At 45.6% G+C, this 17,714-nt stretch overlaps 1 protein-coding gene across 2 annotated transcripts in view; it reads right to left on the reverse strand.

Annotated features, from left to right (window-relative positions):
- LOC142436502 (thyrotropin-releasing hormone-degrading ectoenzyme-like) overlaps positions 1-17,714 on the reverse strand; it is a 283,596-nt gene that overhangs the window by 157,785 nt on the left and 108,097 nt on the right. The window contains exon 7 of one of the 2 annotated variants that reach the window (XM_075540113.1): positions 11,257-11,796. The exons of the other annotated variant lie outside the window; for it this stretch is intronic. Within the exon in view, the coding sequence (XP_075396228.1) occupies positions 11,745-11,796 (52 nt within the window). The 3' untranslated portion in view covers positions 11,257-11,744. Of the gene's footprint in view, positions 1-11,256; positions 11,797-17,714 lie in introns of those variants that run through there. 2 annotated transcript variants of the gene reach the window in all.

Below are 17,714 nucleotides of genomic sequence, written 5' to 3' on the forward strand. Positions count from 1 at the left end.
CCTATTTGTGACTCTGGCTCTCGTAGAGAAACAGGGGCACAGAAACTCATGTCTAAGTGAGACTCATATATAAAGGTTAAGTGTTCATCAAGCAGACATCCGAAAGCAGTGTGGTCCAAACCCCCAAGTCCGACATTAACCCATTAACCCACATGTCTAACAACAATTGCAGTGTCCTCCTCCATCTTTCAAAACAGATGACATGTTGCTGGCTGAAGGAGGAGAGACGAGGCAGTGAATGTGTAAGCAGAGCAGCGTGGGCAGTGGATATGTAAGCATATCTCTACACGGCTACTCCAACAGCCCGGGCTTCCTCTTGGTAGGTGCATGTGTCTTCAGCTCAGGGACGTCTTGCCAGAAAGGAGCCTTGTCAGCTAAAGCAGGGAACAAGATGAGGCAGCTGCACCCTGCTCCCATGTTCAGAAATGAAGAGACCCAACAAGAATGGCAATGCTCAAGGAGCCATTGAGCCCTCCGCCCTTGATTTAACCGCACGTGTGTATCGCCCAGGTGGGCACAATCCACGAACTAAATCCACATTTGCGAAAATGGCACCCGTTCAAAATTCTTTAACCACAACATGGAATTAAGTAACACCAGGACCTTAATTCTAAAACTTATGGAATGTTTCCCCACTCAGAAAGATTGTAAGCCAACTTTTAGCTATTTTAGCTATTCACTTTATCTATGGCCCAAAATATAAAACAAGTGCTCAGAGGAAACAATTATTGCTCGCCATGAAGAAATCTTCATTCCAATAGCAACCATTCAAAGTCTGTGTCCATGGGCAAAATCAAAGCCGGACAGAACGTGCATAAAGTCAGCACTCTTAGGCACCAGTTCAGAGTCTCCAATATCGTCCTCTGGTGTGCTTCTTGTCGACCCGTACCAGGGACCTCGCTCAGCCTTCATGGGGTATCCACCGGTCACCTTGCTTGTAGACCATGGGCTCTCGCTCTATTCAACAAGCCTGGGGTCCTGATGCACATGGTGAACTTTACTCGAGTCACCCTCGTGTTCTCCTTTTCAGGTAAACCAAATCCACAGGTATCCGTGCCCATACGCAAGTAGTCCTTTTATTGCTGCATTTCTCCGACCTCCACTCCATATGTAGATCCCCGAGGTCACCCAGAAAGCAATTCAGCCTGCTCACAGTCTCTCTTTAACACACAGTCCCTGGGAGATGTTTTCTCCCTACTCCCAGATATTTTTTTAACTTCTGGCAAAGGCTTATGGTTCCTGAGTTCACGAAAGCACTGGTGGGCATCTATTTCACTGCATAGCTGTCTACCCAGAGGTGTTCTAAACCCAGCTAAAGATAACCCCATTTTAGTGGTTCAAAGCAAGTGGGCTTACAAACTTTCATTTTGCCACCTTTCCATAGTTTCCCCAGAAAACAACCGAGTACATGGTAGCTTTGTCTGACTTCTGGATAGACAAGGAAGTAGAATTACCATGAGGCAAGGTCAAACAAATAGCTACTCTCCATCTTAAGATGAGTTTTTCCATTGCCCCACTGCTAGGTATCCTATTTGTGACTCTGGCTCTCATAGAGAAACAGGGACACAGACATGAGTTTCTAAGTGAGACTCATATATCAAGGTTAAGTGTTCATCAAGCAGACATCCGAAAGCAGTGTGGTCCAAACCCACAAGTCCGACAATAACCCATTAACCCACATGTCCAATACCAATTGCAATGTCCTCCTCCATCTTTCAAAACATTCGACATGTTGCTGGCTGGAGGAGGAGAGCTCAGGCAGTGAATGTGTAAGCAGAGCAGCCTGGGCAGTGGATATGTCAGCATATCTCTGCATGGCTACTCCAGCAGCCCGGGTTTCCTCTTGGTAGGTCCATGTGTCTTCGGCTCTTGGACGTCTTGCCAGAAAGGAGCCTTGATAGCTAAAGCAGGGAACAAGCTGAGTCAGCTGCACCCTGCTCCCACATTCAGAAATGAAGAGACCCAACTAGAATGGCAATGATCAAGGAGCCATTGATCACTCCGCCCTTCATTTAACCGCACCTGTGTATCGCCCAGGTTGGCACAATCCACGAACTAAATTCACATTTGCGAACCAGGCACCCGTTCAAAATTCTTTAAACCCAACATGGAATTAAGTTACATCAGACCTTAATTCTAAAACTTATGGAATGTTCCCCCACTCGGAAAGTTTGTAAGCCAACTACTCTGTGCCTTTATACGCCAAATTTTAGCTATCCACTTTATCTATGGCCCACTAATATAAAACCAGTGCTCAGAGGAAACAATCATTGCTCGCTATGAAGAAATCTTCATTCCAATAGGAACCTTTCAAAGTCAGTGTACATCGGCAAAATCAAAGCCGGACAGGCCGTGCATAAAGTCAGCACTCTTAGGCACCAGTTCAGTCTCCAATATCGCCCTATGGTGGGCTTCTGGTCGACCCGTGCCAGCTACCTCACTCAGCCTCCAAGGGGTGTCCACCGGTCTCCTTGCTTGTAGACCATGGGCTCTCGCTAATGTTCAACAAACCTGGGCTCCTGATGCAACGTGGTGAACTTTAGTCGAATCACCCTTTTTCTCCTTTTCAGGTAAACCAAATCCACAGGTATCTGGGCCCATACACAAGCAGTCCTTTTATTGCTGCGGTTCTCCGACTTCCACTCCATATGAAGATCCACGTGGTCACCCAGCAAGCAATTCAGCCTGCTCACAGGCTCTCTTTAACACACAGTCCAGGGAGATGTTTTCTCCCTACTCTCAGATTTTATTTTAACTTCTGGCAAAGGCTTATGGTTCCTGAGTACACGAAAACACAGGTGGGCATCTAATTCACTGCACAGCAGTCTTCCCAGAGGTAGCTTAACCCAGCTTAAGATCACCCAATTTTGGTGGCTCTAAGCATGTGGGCTTACAAACTTTCATTTTTCCCACTTCCCATATTTTCCCTAGAAAACAACCGCGTAAAGGGTGGCTTTGTCTGATCTCTGGATAGACAAGGAAGAAGAATTACCACAATGGCAAGGTCAAACAAATAGCTACTCTCCATCTTAAGATGAGTTTTTCCATTGCCCCACTGCTAGGTATCCTATTTGTGACTCTGGCTCTCGTAGAGAAACAGGGGCACAGAAACTCATGTCTAAGTGAGACTCATATATAAAGGTTAAGTGTTCATCAAGCAGACATCTGAAAGCAGTGTGGTCCAAACCCCCAAGTCCGACATTAACCCATTAACCCACATGTCCAAGACCAATTGCAATGTCCTCCTCCATCTTTCAAAACAGACGACATGTTGCAGGCTGAAGGAGGGGGGCCGAGACAGTGAATGTGTAAGCAGAGCTGCGTGGTCTGTGGATATATCAGCATATCTCTGCATGGCTACTCCAACAACCCGCCTTCCTTTGGGTAAGTATATGTGTCTTCGGCTCAGGGACGTCTTGCCGGAAAGCAGCCTTGACAGCTAAAGCAGGGAACAAGCTGAGGCAGCTGCACGCTGCTCCCACGTTCAGAAATGAAGAGACCCAACTAGAATGGCAATGCTCAAGGAGCCATTGTCACTCCGCCCTTCATTTAACCGCACGTGTGTATCGCCCAGGTTGGCACAATCCACGAACCTAATCCACATTTGCGAACCTGGCACCCGATCAAAATTCTTTAACCCCAACATGGAATTAAGTAACATCAGGACCTTAATTCTAAAACTTATGGAATGTTCCCCCACTCAGAAAGTTTGTAAGCCAACTACTCTGTGCCATTATACGCCAAAATTTAGCTATTCACTTTATCTATGGCCCAAAATATAAAACAAGTGCTCAGAGGAAACAATTATTGCTCACTATGAAGAAATCTTCATTCCAATAGGAACCATTCAAAGTCTGTCTCCCATCGGCAAAATCAAAGCTGGACAGGCCGTGCATAAACTCAGCACTCTTAGGCACCAGTTCACAGTCTCCAATATCGTCCTCTGGTGGGCTTCGGGTCGACCCGTGCCAGTTACCTCGCTCAGCCTTCACGGGGTATCCACCGGTCACCTTGCTTGTAGACCATGGGCTCTAGCCACTATTCAACAAGTTGGGCTCCCGATGCGATGTGGTGAACTTTACTCGAGTCACCCTCGTGTTCTCCTTTTCAGGTAAACCAAATCCACAGGTATCCGTGCCCACACGCAAGCAGTCCTTTTATTGCTGCATTTCTCCGACCTCCACACCACATGTAGATCCACGTGGACACTCAGGAAGCAATTCAGCCTGCTCACAGGCTCTCTTTAACACACAGTCCCAGGGAGATGTTTTCTCCATACTCCCAGATTTTTTTAACTTCAGGCAAAGACATATGGTTCCAGAGTACAGGAAAGCACTGGTGGGCATCAATTTCACTGCATAGCTGTCTTCCCAGAGGTGGTCTAAACCCAGCTGAAGATCACCCCATTTTGGTGGCTCAAAGCAAGTGGGCTTACAAACTTTCATTTTCACCACTTCCCATAGTTTCCCCAGAAAAGAACCGAGTAAATGGTGGCTTTGTCTGACCTCTCGATAGACAAGAAAGAAGAATTACCATGAGGGCAAGGTCAAACAAATAGCTACTCTCCATCTTAAGATGAGTTTTTCCATTGCCCCACTGCTAGGTATACTATTTGTGACTCTGGCTCTCGTAGAAAAACAGGGACACAGAAACTCATGTCTCAGTGAGACTCATATATCAAGGTTAAGTGTTCATCAAGCAGACATCTGAAAGCAGTGTGGTCCAAACCCACAATTCCGACAATAACCCATTAACCCACATGCCCAACACCAATTGCAATGTCCTCCTCCATCTTTCAAAACATTCGACATGTTGCTGGCTGAAGGAGGAGAGCCTAGGCAGTGAATGTGTAAGCAGAGCAGCATGGGCAGTGGATATGTCAGCAAATCTCTGCATGGCTACTCCAGCAGCCCGGGTTTCCTCTTGGTAGGTCCATGTGTCTTCGGCTCAGGGACGTCTTGCCAGAAAGGAGCCTTGACAGCTAAAGCAGGGAACAAGCTGAGTCAGCTGCACCCTGCTCCCACATTCAGAAATAAAGAGACCCAACTAGAATGGTAATGATCAAGGAGCCATTGATCTCTCCGCCCTTCATTTAACCGCACGTGTGTATCGCCCAGGTTGGCAAATCCACGAACTAAATCCACATTTGTGAACCAGGAACTCGTCCAAAATTCTTTAACCCCAACATGGAATTAAGTTACATCAGACCTTAATTCTAAAACTTATGGAATGTTCCCCCACTCGGAATGTTTGTAAGCCAACTACTCTGTGCCTTTAAACGCCAAATTTTAGCTATCCACTTTATCTATGGCCCACTAATATAAAACCAGTGCTCAGAGGAAACAATCATTGCTCGCTATGAAGAAATCTTCATTCCAATAGGAACCTTTCAAAGTCTGTGTCAATCGGCAAAATCAAAGCCGGACAGGCCGTGCATAAAGTCAGCACTCTTAGGCACCAGTTCAGTCTCCAATATCGCCCTATGGTGGGCTTCTGGTTGACCCGTGCCAACTACCTCACTCAGCCTCCACGGGGTGTCCACCGGTCTCCTTGCTTGTAGACCATGGGCTCTCGCTAATGTTCAACAAACCTGGGCTCCTGATGCGACGTGGTGAATTTTAGTCAAATCACCCTCTTTTTCTCCTTTTCAGGTAAACCAAATCCACAGGTATCTGGGCCCATACACTAGCAATCCTTTTATTGCTGCAGTTCTTTGACCTCCACTCCATATGAAGATCCATGTGGTCACCCAGCAAGCAATTCAGCCTGCCACAGGCTCTCTTTAACACACAGTCCAGGGAGATGTTTTCTCCCTACTCTCAGATTTTATTTTAACTTCTGGCAAAGGCTTATGGTTCCTGAGTACACGAAAGCACTGGTGGACATCTAATTCACTGCACAGCAGTCTTCCCAGAGGTAGCTTAACCCAGCTAAAGATCACCCAATTTTGGTGGCTGTAAGCATGTGGGCTTACAAACTTTCATTTTTCCCACTTCCCATATTTTCCCCAGAAAACAACCGAGTAAAGGGTGGCTTTGTCTGACCTCTGGATAGACAAGGAAGAAGAATTACCATGAGGGCAAAGTCAAACAAATAGCTACTCTCCATCTTAAGATGAGTTTTTCCATTGTCCCACTGCTAGGTATCCTATTTGTGACTCTGGCTCTCGTAGAGAAACAGGGGCACAGAAACTCATGTCTAAGTGAGACTCATATATAAAGGTTAAGTGTTCATCAAGCAGACATCTGAAAGCAGTGTGGTCCAAACCCACAAGTCCGACATTAACCCATTAACCCACATGTCGAAACCAATTGCAATGTCCTCCTCCATCTTTCAAAACAGACGACATGTTGCAGGGTGAAGGAGGGGGGCCGAGACAGTGAATGTGTAAGCAGAGCCGCGTGGTCTGTGGATATATCAGCATATCTCTGCACGGCTACTCCAACAACCCGGGCTTCCATTGGGTAAGTACATGTGTCTTCGGCTCAGGGACGTCTTGCCGGAAAGGAGCCTTGACAGCTAAAGCAGGGAACAAGCTGAGGCAGCTGCACGCTGCTCCCACGTTCAGAAATAAAGAGACCCAACTAGAATGGCAATGCTCAAGGAGCCATTGATCTCTCCGCCCTTCATTTAACTGCACGTGTGTATCACCCAGGTTGGCACAATCCACGAACTAAATCCACATTTGTGAACCTGGCACCCGTTCAAAATTCTTTAACCCCAACATGGAATTAAGTAACATCAGGACCTTAATTCAAAGCCTTATGGAATGTTCCCCCACTCAGAAAGTTTGTAAGCCAACTGCTCTGTGCCTTTATACCCCTAATTTTAGCTATTCACTTTATGTATGGCCCACTAATATAAAACCAGTGCTCAGAGGAAACAATCATTGCTCGCCATGAAGAAATCTTGATTCTAATAGGAACCTTTCACAGTCTGTGTCCATCGGCAAAATCAAAGCCGGACAGGCCGTGCATAAAGTCAGCCCTCTTAGGCACCAGTTCACAGTCTCCAATATCGCCCTCTGGTGGGCTTCTGGACGACCGGTGCCGGCTACCTCACTCAGCCTCCACGGGGTGTCCACCGGTCACCTTGCTTGTAGACCATGGCCTCTCACCACTATTCAACAAGTTGGGCTCCTGATGCGACGTGGTGAACATTCCTCGAGTCACCCTTGTGTTCCCCTTTACAGGTAAACAAATCCACAGGTATCCGTGCCCATACGCAAGCAATCCTGTTACTGCTGCATTTCTCCGACTTCCACACCATATGTAGATCCACGTGGACACCCAGCAAGCAATTCAGCCTGCTCACAGGCTCTCTTTAACACACACTCCCAGGGAGATGTTTTCTCCCTACTCCCAGATTTTTTTTTTTACTTCTGGCCAAGTCTTATGATTCCTGAGTACACCAAAGAACTGGTGGGCATCTATTTCACTGCATACCTGTCTTCCCAGAGGTGGTCAAAACCCCGCTAAAGATCACCCCATTTTGGTGGCTCAAGCAAATGGGCTTACAAACTTTCATTTTTCCCCCTTACCCTAGTTTCCCCAGAAAACAACCGAGTACAGGGTGGCTTTGTCTGACCTCTGGATCGACAAGGAAGAAGAATTACCATGACGGCAAGGTCAAACATATAGTTACTCTCCATCTTAAGATGAGTTTTTCCATTGCCCCACTGCTAGGTATCCTATTTGTGACTCTGGCTCTCGTAGAGAAACAGGGGCACAGAAACTCATGTCTAAGTGAGACTCATATATCAAGGTTAAGTGTTCATCAAGCAGACATCCGAAAGCAGTGTGGTCCAAACCCCCAAGTCCGACATTAACCCATTAACCCACATGTCTAACAACAATTGCAGTGTCCTCCTCCATCTTTCAAAACAGATGACATGTTGATGGCTGAAGGAGGAGAGACGAGGCAGTGAATGTGTAAGCAGAAGAGCGTGGGCAGTGGATATGTCAGCATATCTCTACACGGCTACTCCAACAGCCCGGGCTTCCTCTGAGTAGGTCCATGTGTCTTCGGCTCAGGGACGTCATGCCGGAAAGGAGCCTTGTCAGCTAAAGCAGGGAACAAGGTGAGGCAGCTGCACCCTGCTCCCATGTTCAGAAATGAAGAGACCCAACAAGAATGGCAATGCTCAAGGAGCCATTGATCCCTCCCCCCTTGATTTAACCGCACGTGTGTATCGCCCAGGTGGGCACAATCCACGAACTAAATCCACATTTGCGAACCTGACACCCGTTCAAAATTCTTTAACCACAACATGGAATTAAGTAACACCAGGACCTTAATTCTAAAACTTATGGAATGTTTCCCCACTCAGAAAGATTGTAAGCCAACTACTCTGTGCCATCATACGCCAAATTTTAGCTATTCACTTTATCTATGGCCCAAAATATAAAACAAGTGCTCAGAGGAAATTTCATTGCTCGCCATGAAGAAATCTTCATTCCAATAGGAACCATTCAAAGTCTGTGTCCATCGGCAAAATCAAAGCCGGACACGCCGTGCATAAAGTCAGCACTCTTAGGCACCAGTTCACAGTCTCCAATATCGTCCTCTGGTGTGCTTCTTGTCGACCCGTACCGGGGACCTCGCTCAGCCTTCATGGGGTATCCACCGGTCACCTTGCTTGTAGACCATGGGCTCTCGCTCTATTCAACAAGCCTGGGGTCCTGATGCACATGGTGAACTTTACTCGAGTCACCCTCGTGTTCTCCTTTTCAGGTAAACCAAATCCACAGGTATCCGTGCCCATACGCAAGCAGTCCTTTTATTGCTGCATTTCTCCGACCTCCACTCCATATGTAGATCCCCGAGGTCACCCAGAAAGCAATTCAGCCTGCTCACAGTCTCTCTTTAACACACAGTCCCTGCGAGATGTTTTCTCTCTACTCCCAGATGTTTTTTTAACTTCTGGCAAAGGCTTATGGTTCCTGAGTTCAAGAAAACACTGGTGGGCATCTATTTCACTGCATAGCTGTCTACCCAGAGGTGGTCTAAACCCATCTAAAGATAACCCCATTTTAGTGGTTCAAAGCAAGTGGGCTTACAAACTTTCATTATTCCACCTTTCCATAGTTTCCCCAGAAAACAACCGAGTACAGGGTAGCTTTGTCTGACTTCTGGATAGACAAGGAAGTAGAATTACCATGAGGCAAGGTCAAACAAATAGCTACTCTCCATCTTAAGATGAGTTTTTCCATTGCCCCACTGCTAGGTATACTATTTGTGACTCTGGCTCTCGTAGAGAAACAGGGGCACAGAAACTGATGTCTAAGTGAGACTCATATATCAAGGTTAAGTGTTCATCAAGCAGACATCCGAAAGCAGTGTGGTCCAAACCCACAAGTCCGACAATAACCCATTAACCCACATGTCCAACACCAATTGCAATGTCCTCCTCCATCTTTCAAAACATTGGACATGTTGCTGGCTGAAGGAGGAGAGCCCAGGCAGTGAATGTGTAAGCAGAGCAGCCTAGGCAGTGGATATGTCAGCATATCTCTGCATGGCTACTCCAGCAGCCCGGGTTTCCTCTTGGTAGGTCCATGTGTCTTCGGCTCTGGGACGTCTTGCCAGAAAGGAGCCTTGACAGCTAAAGCAGGGAACAAGCTGAGTCAGCTGCACCCTGCTCCCACATTCAGAAATGAAGAGACCCAACTAGAATGGCAATGATCAAGGAGCCATTGATCACTCCGCCCTTCATTTAACCGCACGTGTGTATCGCCCAGGTTGGCACAATCCACGAACTAAATTCACATTTGCGAACCAGGCACCCGTTTCAAATTCTTTAAACCCAACATGGAATTAAGTTACATCAGACCTTAATTCTAAAACTTATGGAATGTTCCCCCACTCGGAAAGTTTGTAAGCCAACTACTCTGTGTCTTTATACGCCAAATTTTAGCTATCCACTTTATCTATGGCCCACTAATATAAAACCAGTGCTCAGAGGAAACAATCATTGCTCGCTATGAAGAAATCTTCATTCCAATAGGAACCTTTCAAAGTCTGTGTCCATCGGCAAAATCAAAGCCGGACAGGCCGTGCATAAAGTCAGCACTCTTAGGCACCAGTTCACTGTCTCCAAAATCGCCCTATAGTGGGCTTCTGGTCGACCCGTGCCAGCTACCTCACTCAGCCTCCACGGGGTGTCCACCGGTCTCCTTGCTTGTAGACCATGGGCTCTCGCTAATGTTCAACAAGCCTGGGCTCCTGATGCGACGTGGTGAACTTTAGTCAAATCACCCTCTTTTTCTCCTTTTCAGGTAAACCAAATCCACAGGTATCTGGGCCCATACACAAGCAGTCCTTTTATTGCTGCAGTTCTCCGACCTCCACTCCATATGAAGATCCATATGGTCACCCAGCTAGCAATTCCGCCTGCTCACAGGCTCTCTTTAACACACAGTCCAGGGAGATGTTTTCTCCCTACCCTCAGATTTCATTTTAACTTCTGGCAAAGGCTTATGGTTCCTGAGTACACGAAAGCACTGGTGGGCATCTAATTCACTGCACAGCAGTCTTCCCAGAGGTAGCTTAACCCAGCTAAAGATCACCCAATTTTGGTGGCTCTATGCATGTGGGCTTACAAACTTTCATTTTTCCTACTTCCCATATTTTCCCCAGAAAACAACCGACTAAAGGGTAGCTTTGTCTGACCTCTACATAGACAAAGAAGAAGAATTACCATGAGGGCAAGGTCAAACAAATAGCTACTCTCCATCTTAAGATGAGTTTTTCCATTGCCGCACTGCTAGGTATCCTATTTGTGACTCTGGCTCTCGTAGAGAAACAGGGGCACAGAAACTCATGTCTAAGTGAGACTCATATATCAAGGTTAAGTGTTCATCAAGCAGACATCCGAAAGCAGTGTGGTCCAAACCCACAAGTCCGACAATAACCCATTAACCCACATGTCCAACACCAATTGCAATGTCCTCCTCCATCTTTCAAAACAGACGATATGTTGCTGGCTGAGGGAGGAGAGCTGAGGCATTGAATGTGTAAGCAGAGCAGCGTGGGCATTGGATATGTCAGCATATCTGCACGGCTACTCCAACAGCCCGGCCTTCCTCTGGGTAGGTCCATGTGTCTTCGGCTCAGGGACGTCTTGCCGGAAAGGAGCCTTGACAGCTAAAGCAGGTAAGAAGCTGAGGCAGCTGCACCCTGCTCCCACATTCAGAAATGAAGAGACCCAACTAGAATGGCAATGCTCAAGGAGCCATTGATCCCTCCGCCCTTCATTTAACCGCACGTGTGTATCGCCCAGGTTGGCACAATCCACGAACTATATCCAAACTTGCCATCCTGGCACCCATTCAGAATTGAAATTACGTGACACCAATAACTTAATTCTATAAGCCTCTGATTATGTTCCTCCCTCTGGAATGTTTTTAAGCCATCTACTCCGTGCACTTGTACCTCATATTTTCGCTGTTTGCTTAATCTACGGCCCTCTTAGATCAAACCTTTTCTCAGAGGAAAAAATCATTTTCGACCTGAATAAATCTTCATTCCAATAGGAACCTATTGAATTTTGCGTCCATCAACAAAGTCAAAACCGAAGAAGCCATTCATAAAGTCAGCCATGATCCACACCAGTTCACAGCCTCGAAAATCCGCCATCTGTTAGGGTTCTGGTCAACCCATGCCTTCCTCAGCTCTACGGTGTCCACCGATCACCTTGCTTGTAGACCATGAGCTCTCTCCAATATTCAAGAAGCTTGGGTTACTCATGCTAGATCATGAATTTTTGTTGATTCACTCTCATATTCTCCATTTCTCCTGTAAACCAAATACACAAGTGTCAGAGGCCAAACTCAATTAGTGTTTTTATTACTACATTTCTCCAACTTCTACTGAGCAAGTAGATTCACGTGGTCACCTTGCAAACCGTCAGCCTGCTCATAAGCTCCCTTTTACACCCATTCCCTGGGAGGTATTTTCTTTGTACTCCCAGATTTTTTTAGTGTTGGCAAAGACTTGTGGTTCCTGAGTACAGGAAAGCACTGTTTCGCATATAAATCAATTCTCTGCATAGCTGTCTTCTAAGGTGTTTCCTAAGCCCATGTAAAGATCAAATTTTGTTGGCTCAAAGCAAGTGGGCTTACAAACTTTCTGCTCTCATACTTCCCATAGTTTCCCCAGTAATCTATTGAATATAGGGTGGCTTTGTCTGACCACTGGCTAGACAGAGAAGGAAAACTACCATGAGGGAGAGGTCAGACAAACATCTACTCTCCATCTTATGGCTAGTTTCTCCAGTACACCACTGCTAAGGTACCACAATGTGTTAGTCAGGGTACTTTAGGGAAAGAACTACAGTGAAACTCATGTCTAAGGGAGAGTTTTATATAGTTTATATAAAGTGCTTTATATAGTTTATATATAGTGTGCATCAAGCAAAAATCCCAAACCTGTCCTGCCAAAACCCACAAGTCCAAAATTAATCCCTCAACCCCTTTATCCAGTATCAAACCACAAAGTCCTCCTCCATCTCACAAACCAGACACCATGATGTTGACTGGAGGAGGAAAGCCGATTCAGTGAATGTGTAAGCATCTCTGCACCGGCATCGTGTCTACTAGGTCCATGTGGCTTCTCCTCAGGGATGTCTTTCAGGAAATTATTCTTGGGAGCTAAAGCAGGGAACTGGCTAAGGGAGCTGCATCCGGATCTGACCATCATAAAGCAAGGCACCCCAGCATTAGAAAGGCGTGGATCCCTGAACCACTTATCCCTCTCCCTTTCAATTCGCCCCACATGTGTTTATCGGCCAGCTTGTCACAGCAAACTAACTACCTCACAGCTCTTCTAACAGTCCATGACATCAATTGTATCAAGCTCATTTATACCACTATCATTTGTTGCCATCATTTTCTAAACAGTTACTTTCTTTTTGAACTCTTGGTTCAATTCTTCTCTTTTCCTACACTCCCACTCTCGTGACCCCTTGATTTCCTATCTTATACTGAGTGCTGTGTCCCTTCACCACATTTATGTTGTTTACCCCCCTGGGGAGCAGTATTATACAGCAATCATTGTGATCCGTTTCCCCTTTCTACCCCTACCTTCCATCTACCCTCCTGGTACCCTTCGGTTTCTGTTCCTGAGAGGTTGGTCTGACCTTGATTCTGTGTGTCATGATCCTTTATCTGTACCTGTATACATGCTCTTGCCTACGCACAACTGATTGGCAGAACTGGGATCATGATAGAGGGGGGTGAGGAAGCCTTAAAGATACAGAGGTATGTTGTACATTTCATTAGTGTTATACTGTGCTCTGGTTGCCTCATCCTTTTGTTGTGACCCTTCTGTGAGGGTATGTCCTCCCGTCTACAGATGGGTTTTGGGGCTCTGCTCCAACCCCTTTATCCTAAACAATATGGGGGTTTTTGTTTGTTTGCAGTCTTCTGGTGCCTACCTGATTCTGTCAACACCTCATGATCTTACAGGCTAGGGCCCTTTCATATGGGATTTGTTGCTTCTTTGCTAGATGGCTGCAAGTTTACCATCAGTTTTTTAAGAACCCAGATGTTTTATCTTTTTATAGCTGGGCATCATCAGCTTTCTTTACCTCATTTGCTTATGCATTCATTTTGCCTTCAGCTATTATGCTGGGAGGGTGAGCATCACTGAATGCTGGGTTGTTAGAACAAAGTGTTCTTGTGTTGAGGGAGGGCTTAAGCAGAGGCCCAAAGTCCATCCACTTCCTTAATTTATCGCTATGTAAATATATGTACATAGGCCAATACCTCGATTTTTATTAATATATTTTCATAAGTGCACACCTATGTTTATTCCTGTATCCTTAGATTTGCTTCCTAGATCGTTCCTGTTTTCTTTTTACCTTCCTCCTTTCCCAACATCATGCGTGCCCTTCTTCTCTCAGCTAGATTGCCGTTGCTCCACCACCACCACCAGGATCTCTATGTCCTCCTTGTTGTTCCTTTTAATTCCCTAGTTGTTTCCTGTCTATGGCATCGTTTGCTCACCACTCCTTTCCTCCCACTGTCTCCTCTCCCAAGTGCCTCCAGAAATGCCGGTCCCTTTACTTTCTCCTTGGGCTTTCTTCCCAAACCTATCTTATATTGGTAGGCAAAGCAATAAAAGAGACAAAGCAAAAAGAAAACAAAAGACTGAATAAAAAGGGAAAACAAAAAAAGGGGGGAAACCTAGAAAACCCCCCTGAAAACACATACAAAATTCCAAATCTGTCTGCTGACCTTTATGATTATCTCCCCACCAGTCTAGAGGGGTTCTGAGAACTGCCCCTCCTAGCCTGAAATCTATTGTGGGGACACTTCAAGGGCTTCGTGGCTTGGCAATGCTCCCATTGCTGATCTGTTCTGTTTCCTTCCTGGTTCATCCCATTGTGGGGATGGTCAGGCCCGACTCACTCCCTGCTGGGTGTCCCGAGTATTGTCCTCATTCACAATATGTTCCAGTGAGGGGACACCATGTCTCAAGCTGTTGTCAGCCCTACAGTCCTCTCTGTGCCTTAGCAGCAGCATGCAGGGCCGTCCTCCTCAGGACTTGGTGTGCCAGTATCCAGTCTAAACCCTCACTCCCTTTTTCCTTTGGGTTTACACTTCCATATGGGCATGGCGGGCCAGCCCCTCTCCCCAACCTGTAGGCTAAGTGTTGTCCTCTGTAGCGCATACTTCTAGGGGAAATGGAGGCGGGGTTGTCAGTTTGGCTTTGATTGGGGATGGCCCCGTAGACCCCTCAGTGATCTACATATAACCTCCTCCCTGGAGGATGGGCAACAGGAAAGTGGGTGAAAACTTGGATCTCCATCTGCAGAAGAATGAAACAGGACCCATACCTCACTCCATGTACAAAAACAAACTTAAACTGGATTACAGACCTAAATGTAAACCCCAGAACTATCAGGATCATCAATTAGAAACTTAAGGGGTCTATTGCAGGGCATACATGGACTAGCAAATCTAATAAAGGAAGCACACAGAGCAAAAGACAACACAGATGCCTGGGACCTACTAAAATAAAACACTTATGCACCTCAAAAAATTTCATCAAAATAGTAAAATGAGAACTCACAGATTGGGGTGGTGGGGTAACAATGACACAACTAACGAGAGACTTGTTACCAAAATCTATGGAATTTTTCTAAGAAAAAAATTAGTCCAATTGAAAGGTGGGCAAAGGACATAAAATAGACATTCACCAAAGCTGGCTTGTGAATGACTAACACATACATGAAGATATGCTCACCATTTCCTAGCCACACAGGAAATGCAAATCAAAACAACAATGAGTTATTACCGTACACTCCTCACAATAGCAATTGAAACACACAACAGAGAATGACAAATGCTAGAGAGGGCGTGGAGCATTTGGAACTCTTATACATGGCTGGTAGTCTTGTAAACATTTACAACCAGTGGGGAACGCTATGAGACTACCTGAAGCAAGTAGCATTAGACCCAGCAACACCTCTGCTTGTCATATACCCCAAAGAAGTAAGAGACAGACCCCAGACATGTGTTCTCCTACATTCACCGTAGCACTGTTCACAATAGCAAGAGGCTGGAAAGAGCCCAAATGCCCATCAGTAAAAGAATGGAGGAAGAAACTCTGGTACACATTGAAATTATGTGCCCCTGAAAAACAGTGATGAAACCATGAAACACCCCATTACATAGATGGGCCTGGAAATGATTATGCTTCGTAAAGTTAGTCAATCACAAAAAGACTGGCACACTACTATAAGGATAAACACCAAGATAAAGGCAGAATTCTGCTCTTGGGTCATGTAATCATCTTTTTGTCATGAAATCTGGCCTCCCAAACAAGGTAGTGAGCCAGTATAGTACCCGTGCACTATATATTGCCCTCTTTACATTTGCATCTTACAAACCACTTCAACGGAAGACACGTCCCCTCCACTGGGATCAATTTCTCAAGATGGGAAGGGAGGAAGGAGGGAGACGACCAATCAGTTGCTGCCATACAACATTGTCCTACGGTCACCCAAATTCAATAGATACTCCTACGAGAGTGATTAGCAAACCATCCTGGAAACTCAAGTCAAGACATGAGGGGGAGACGGGTCTGTCTTGGAAAAGGCAATTACACTTTCGTTGATGGATAAACTGGGTAGAGCAAGATGCCATCTGGGGGGAAACATGCTTAACGGTACTTATAGAACCCAAGGAGAGAATACGCCTGGTATTACATTCCTAACTGGACACTTTTGACCTGGTTTCTATCCAGTCCTTGGTGATCCAGACTGGATGCTGTAGTCATCTAGGATTTTAGACTCTGTTCTTTCCAGGCTCACAACATCCTCCATGGGCCACATCAGAAGGATCCGATTTGGAAAGTCACTAAGGAGCTGATAAGATAAAGCCCCCTAGACCTTATTAGCTCCTTAGTGGCTTTCCAAATCAGTGGGATTTACCTTAGATTCGCCTGAAACAGGTTTAAGAAAGTGCTTTAAAACATACTCCCTTGGACTTAGGGCAAAGTGCTCTAGTGTCCAAAGATGCAGATGACTGCTATCTTAATACTCTGGAATTTGAGTTTGTTGGATTTCAGTCTGGATCTCTTGCTTTGGGAATACCCTGTGAATGGTGTCCCAGGACTATCATATAGTTACTGTTTGTATTCTCTCTTTGCTTTTTTGTCACATATGTTAATCTGGAAGGTATAGTCCTGGCTTTGTGAATGAATGTTATTGAAAATTTTATCCTATTCCCAGTGTATGTGTAGTGACCAGTCACTTAATCTTTTTTTTAATCATTTTACTGGGAGCTCATACAATTCTTATCACAATCTATACATCCATCCATTGTGTCAAGCACATATGTACATTTGTTGCCATCATCATTCTCAAAAAATTTGCCTTCTACTTCAGTCCTTAATATTGGCTCCTCCTTTTGTGCCCCTCCTGCCTCCTTCCCCTCCCTCATGAATCCTTCATAATTCATAAATTATTATGTCATATGTTACACTGTCTGACATCTCCCCCTGCCCACTTCTCTGCTGTCCATCCCCAAGGGAGGAGGCTATTCGTAGATTCTTGTAGTCGGTTCCCCCTTTCCACCCCACATTCCTTCTACCCTCCAGGCATCGCCACTCTCACCATTGGTCCTGAAGGGGTCATCTACCCTTGATTCCCTGTGTTTCCAGTTTCTATCTGTACCAATGTACATCCTCTGGTCTAGCCAGCTTTGTAAGGTGGGATTGGGATTATGATATTGTGGGAAGGAAGCATTAAGAACTAGAGGAAAGTTATATGTTTCATCGTTGCTACCCTGAACCCAGACTGGCTCATCTACTTTCCACAACCCTTCAGTAAGGGGGTGTCCAGGAGGCAAAGGGCACTTACAGAGGTCTAAATACAGGCATGGACATATGTAAATATATTTATATATGACAATGGGAAAATAGATCTATGTGCACATATTATAGGTTTAGTATTAAGTTAGCAAATGGACATTGGGCTTCCACTCAAGTACTCCTTCAATGCAAGAACATTTTGTTCTGTTAAATTGGCATTCCATGATGCTCACCTTCCTGACATGATCACTGAAGAAAAATGTGTGCATAAGCAAATGTGGTGAAGAAAGCTGATAGTGCTCGACTATCAAAAGATATAGCATCTGAAGTCATAAAGTCTTGAAGGTATACAAGTGGCCCTGTAGCTCAGAAACAACAAAGCCCACATGGAAAAA

The sequence above is a fragment of the Tenrec ecaudatus genome, unplaced genomic scaffold, assembly GCF_050624435.1.
Source record: "Tenrec ecaudatus isolate mTenEca1 unplaced genomic scaffold, mTenEca1.hap1 Scaffold_370, whole genome shotgun sequence".
Lineage (NCBI taxonomy): Eukaryota > Metazoa > Chordata > Mammalia > Afrosoricida > Tenrecidae > Tenrec > Tenrec ecaudatus.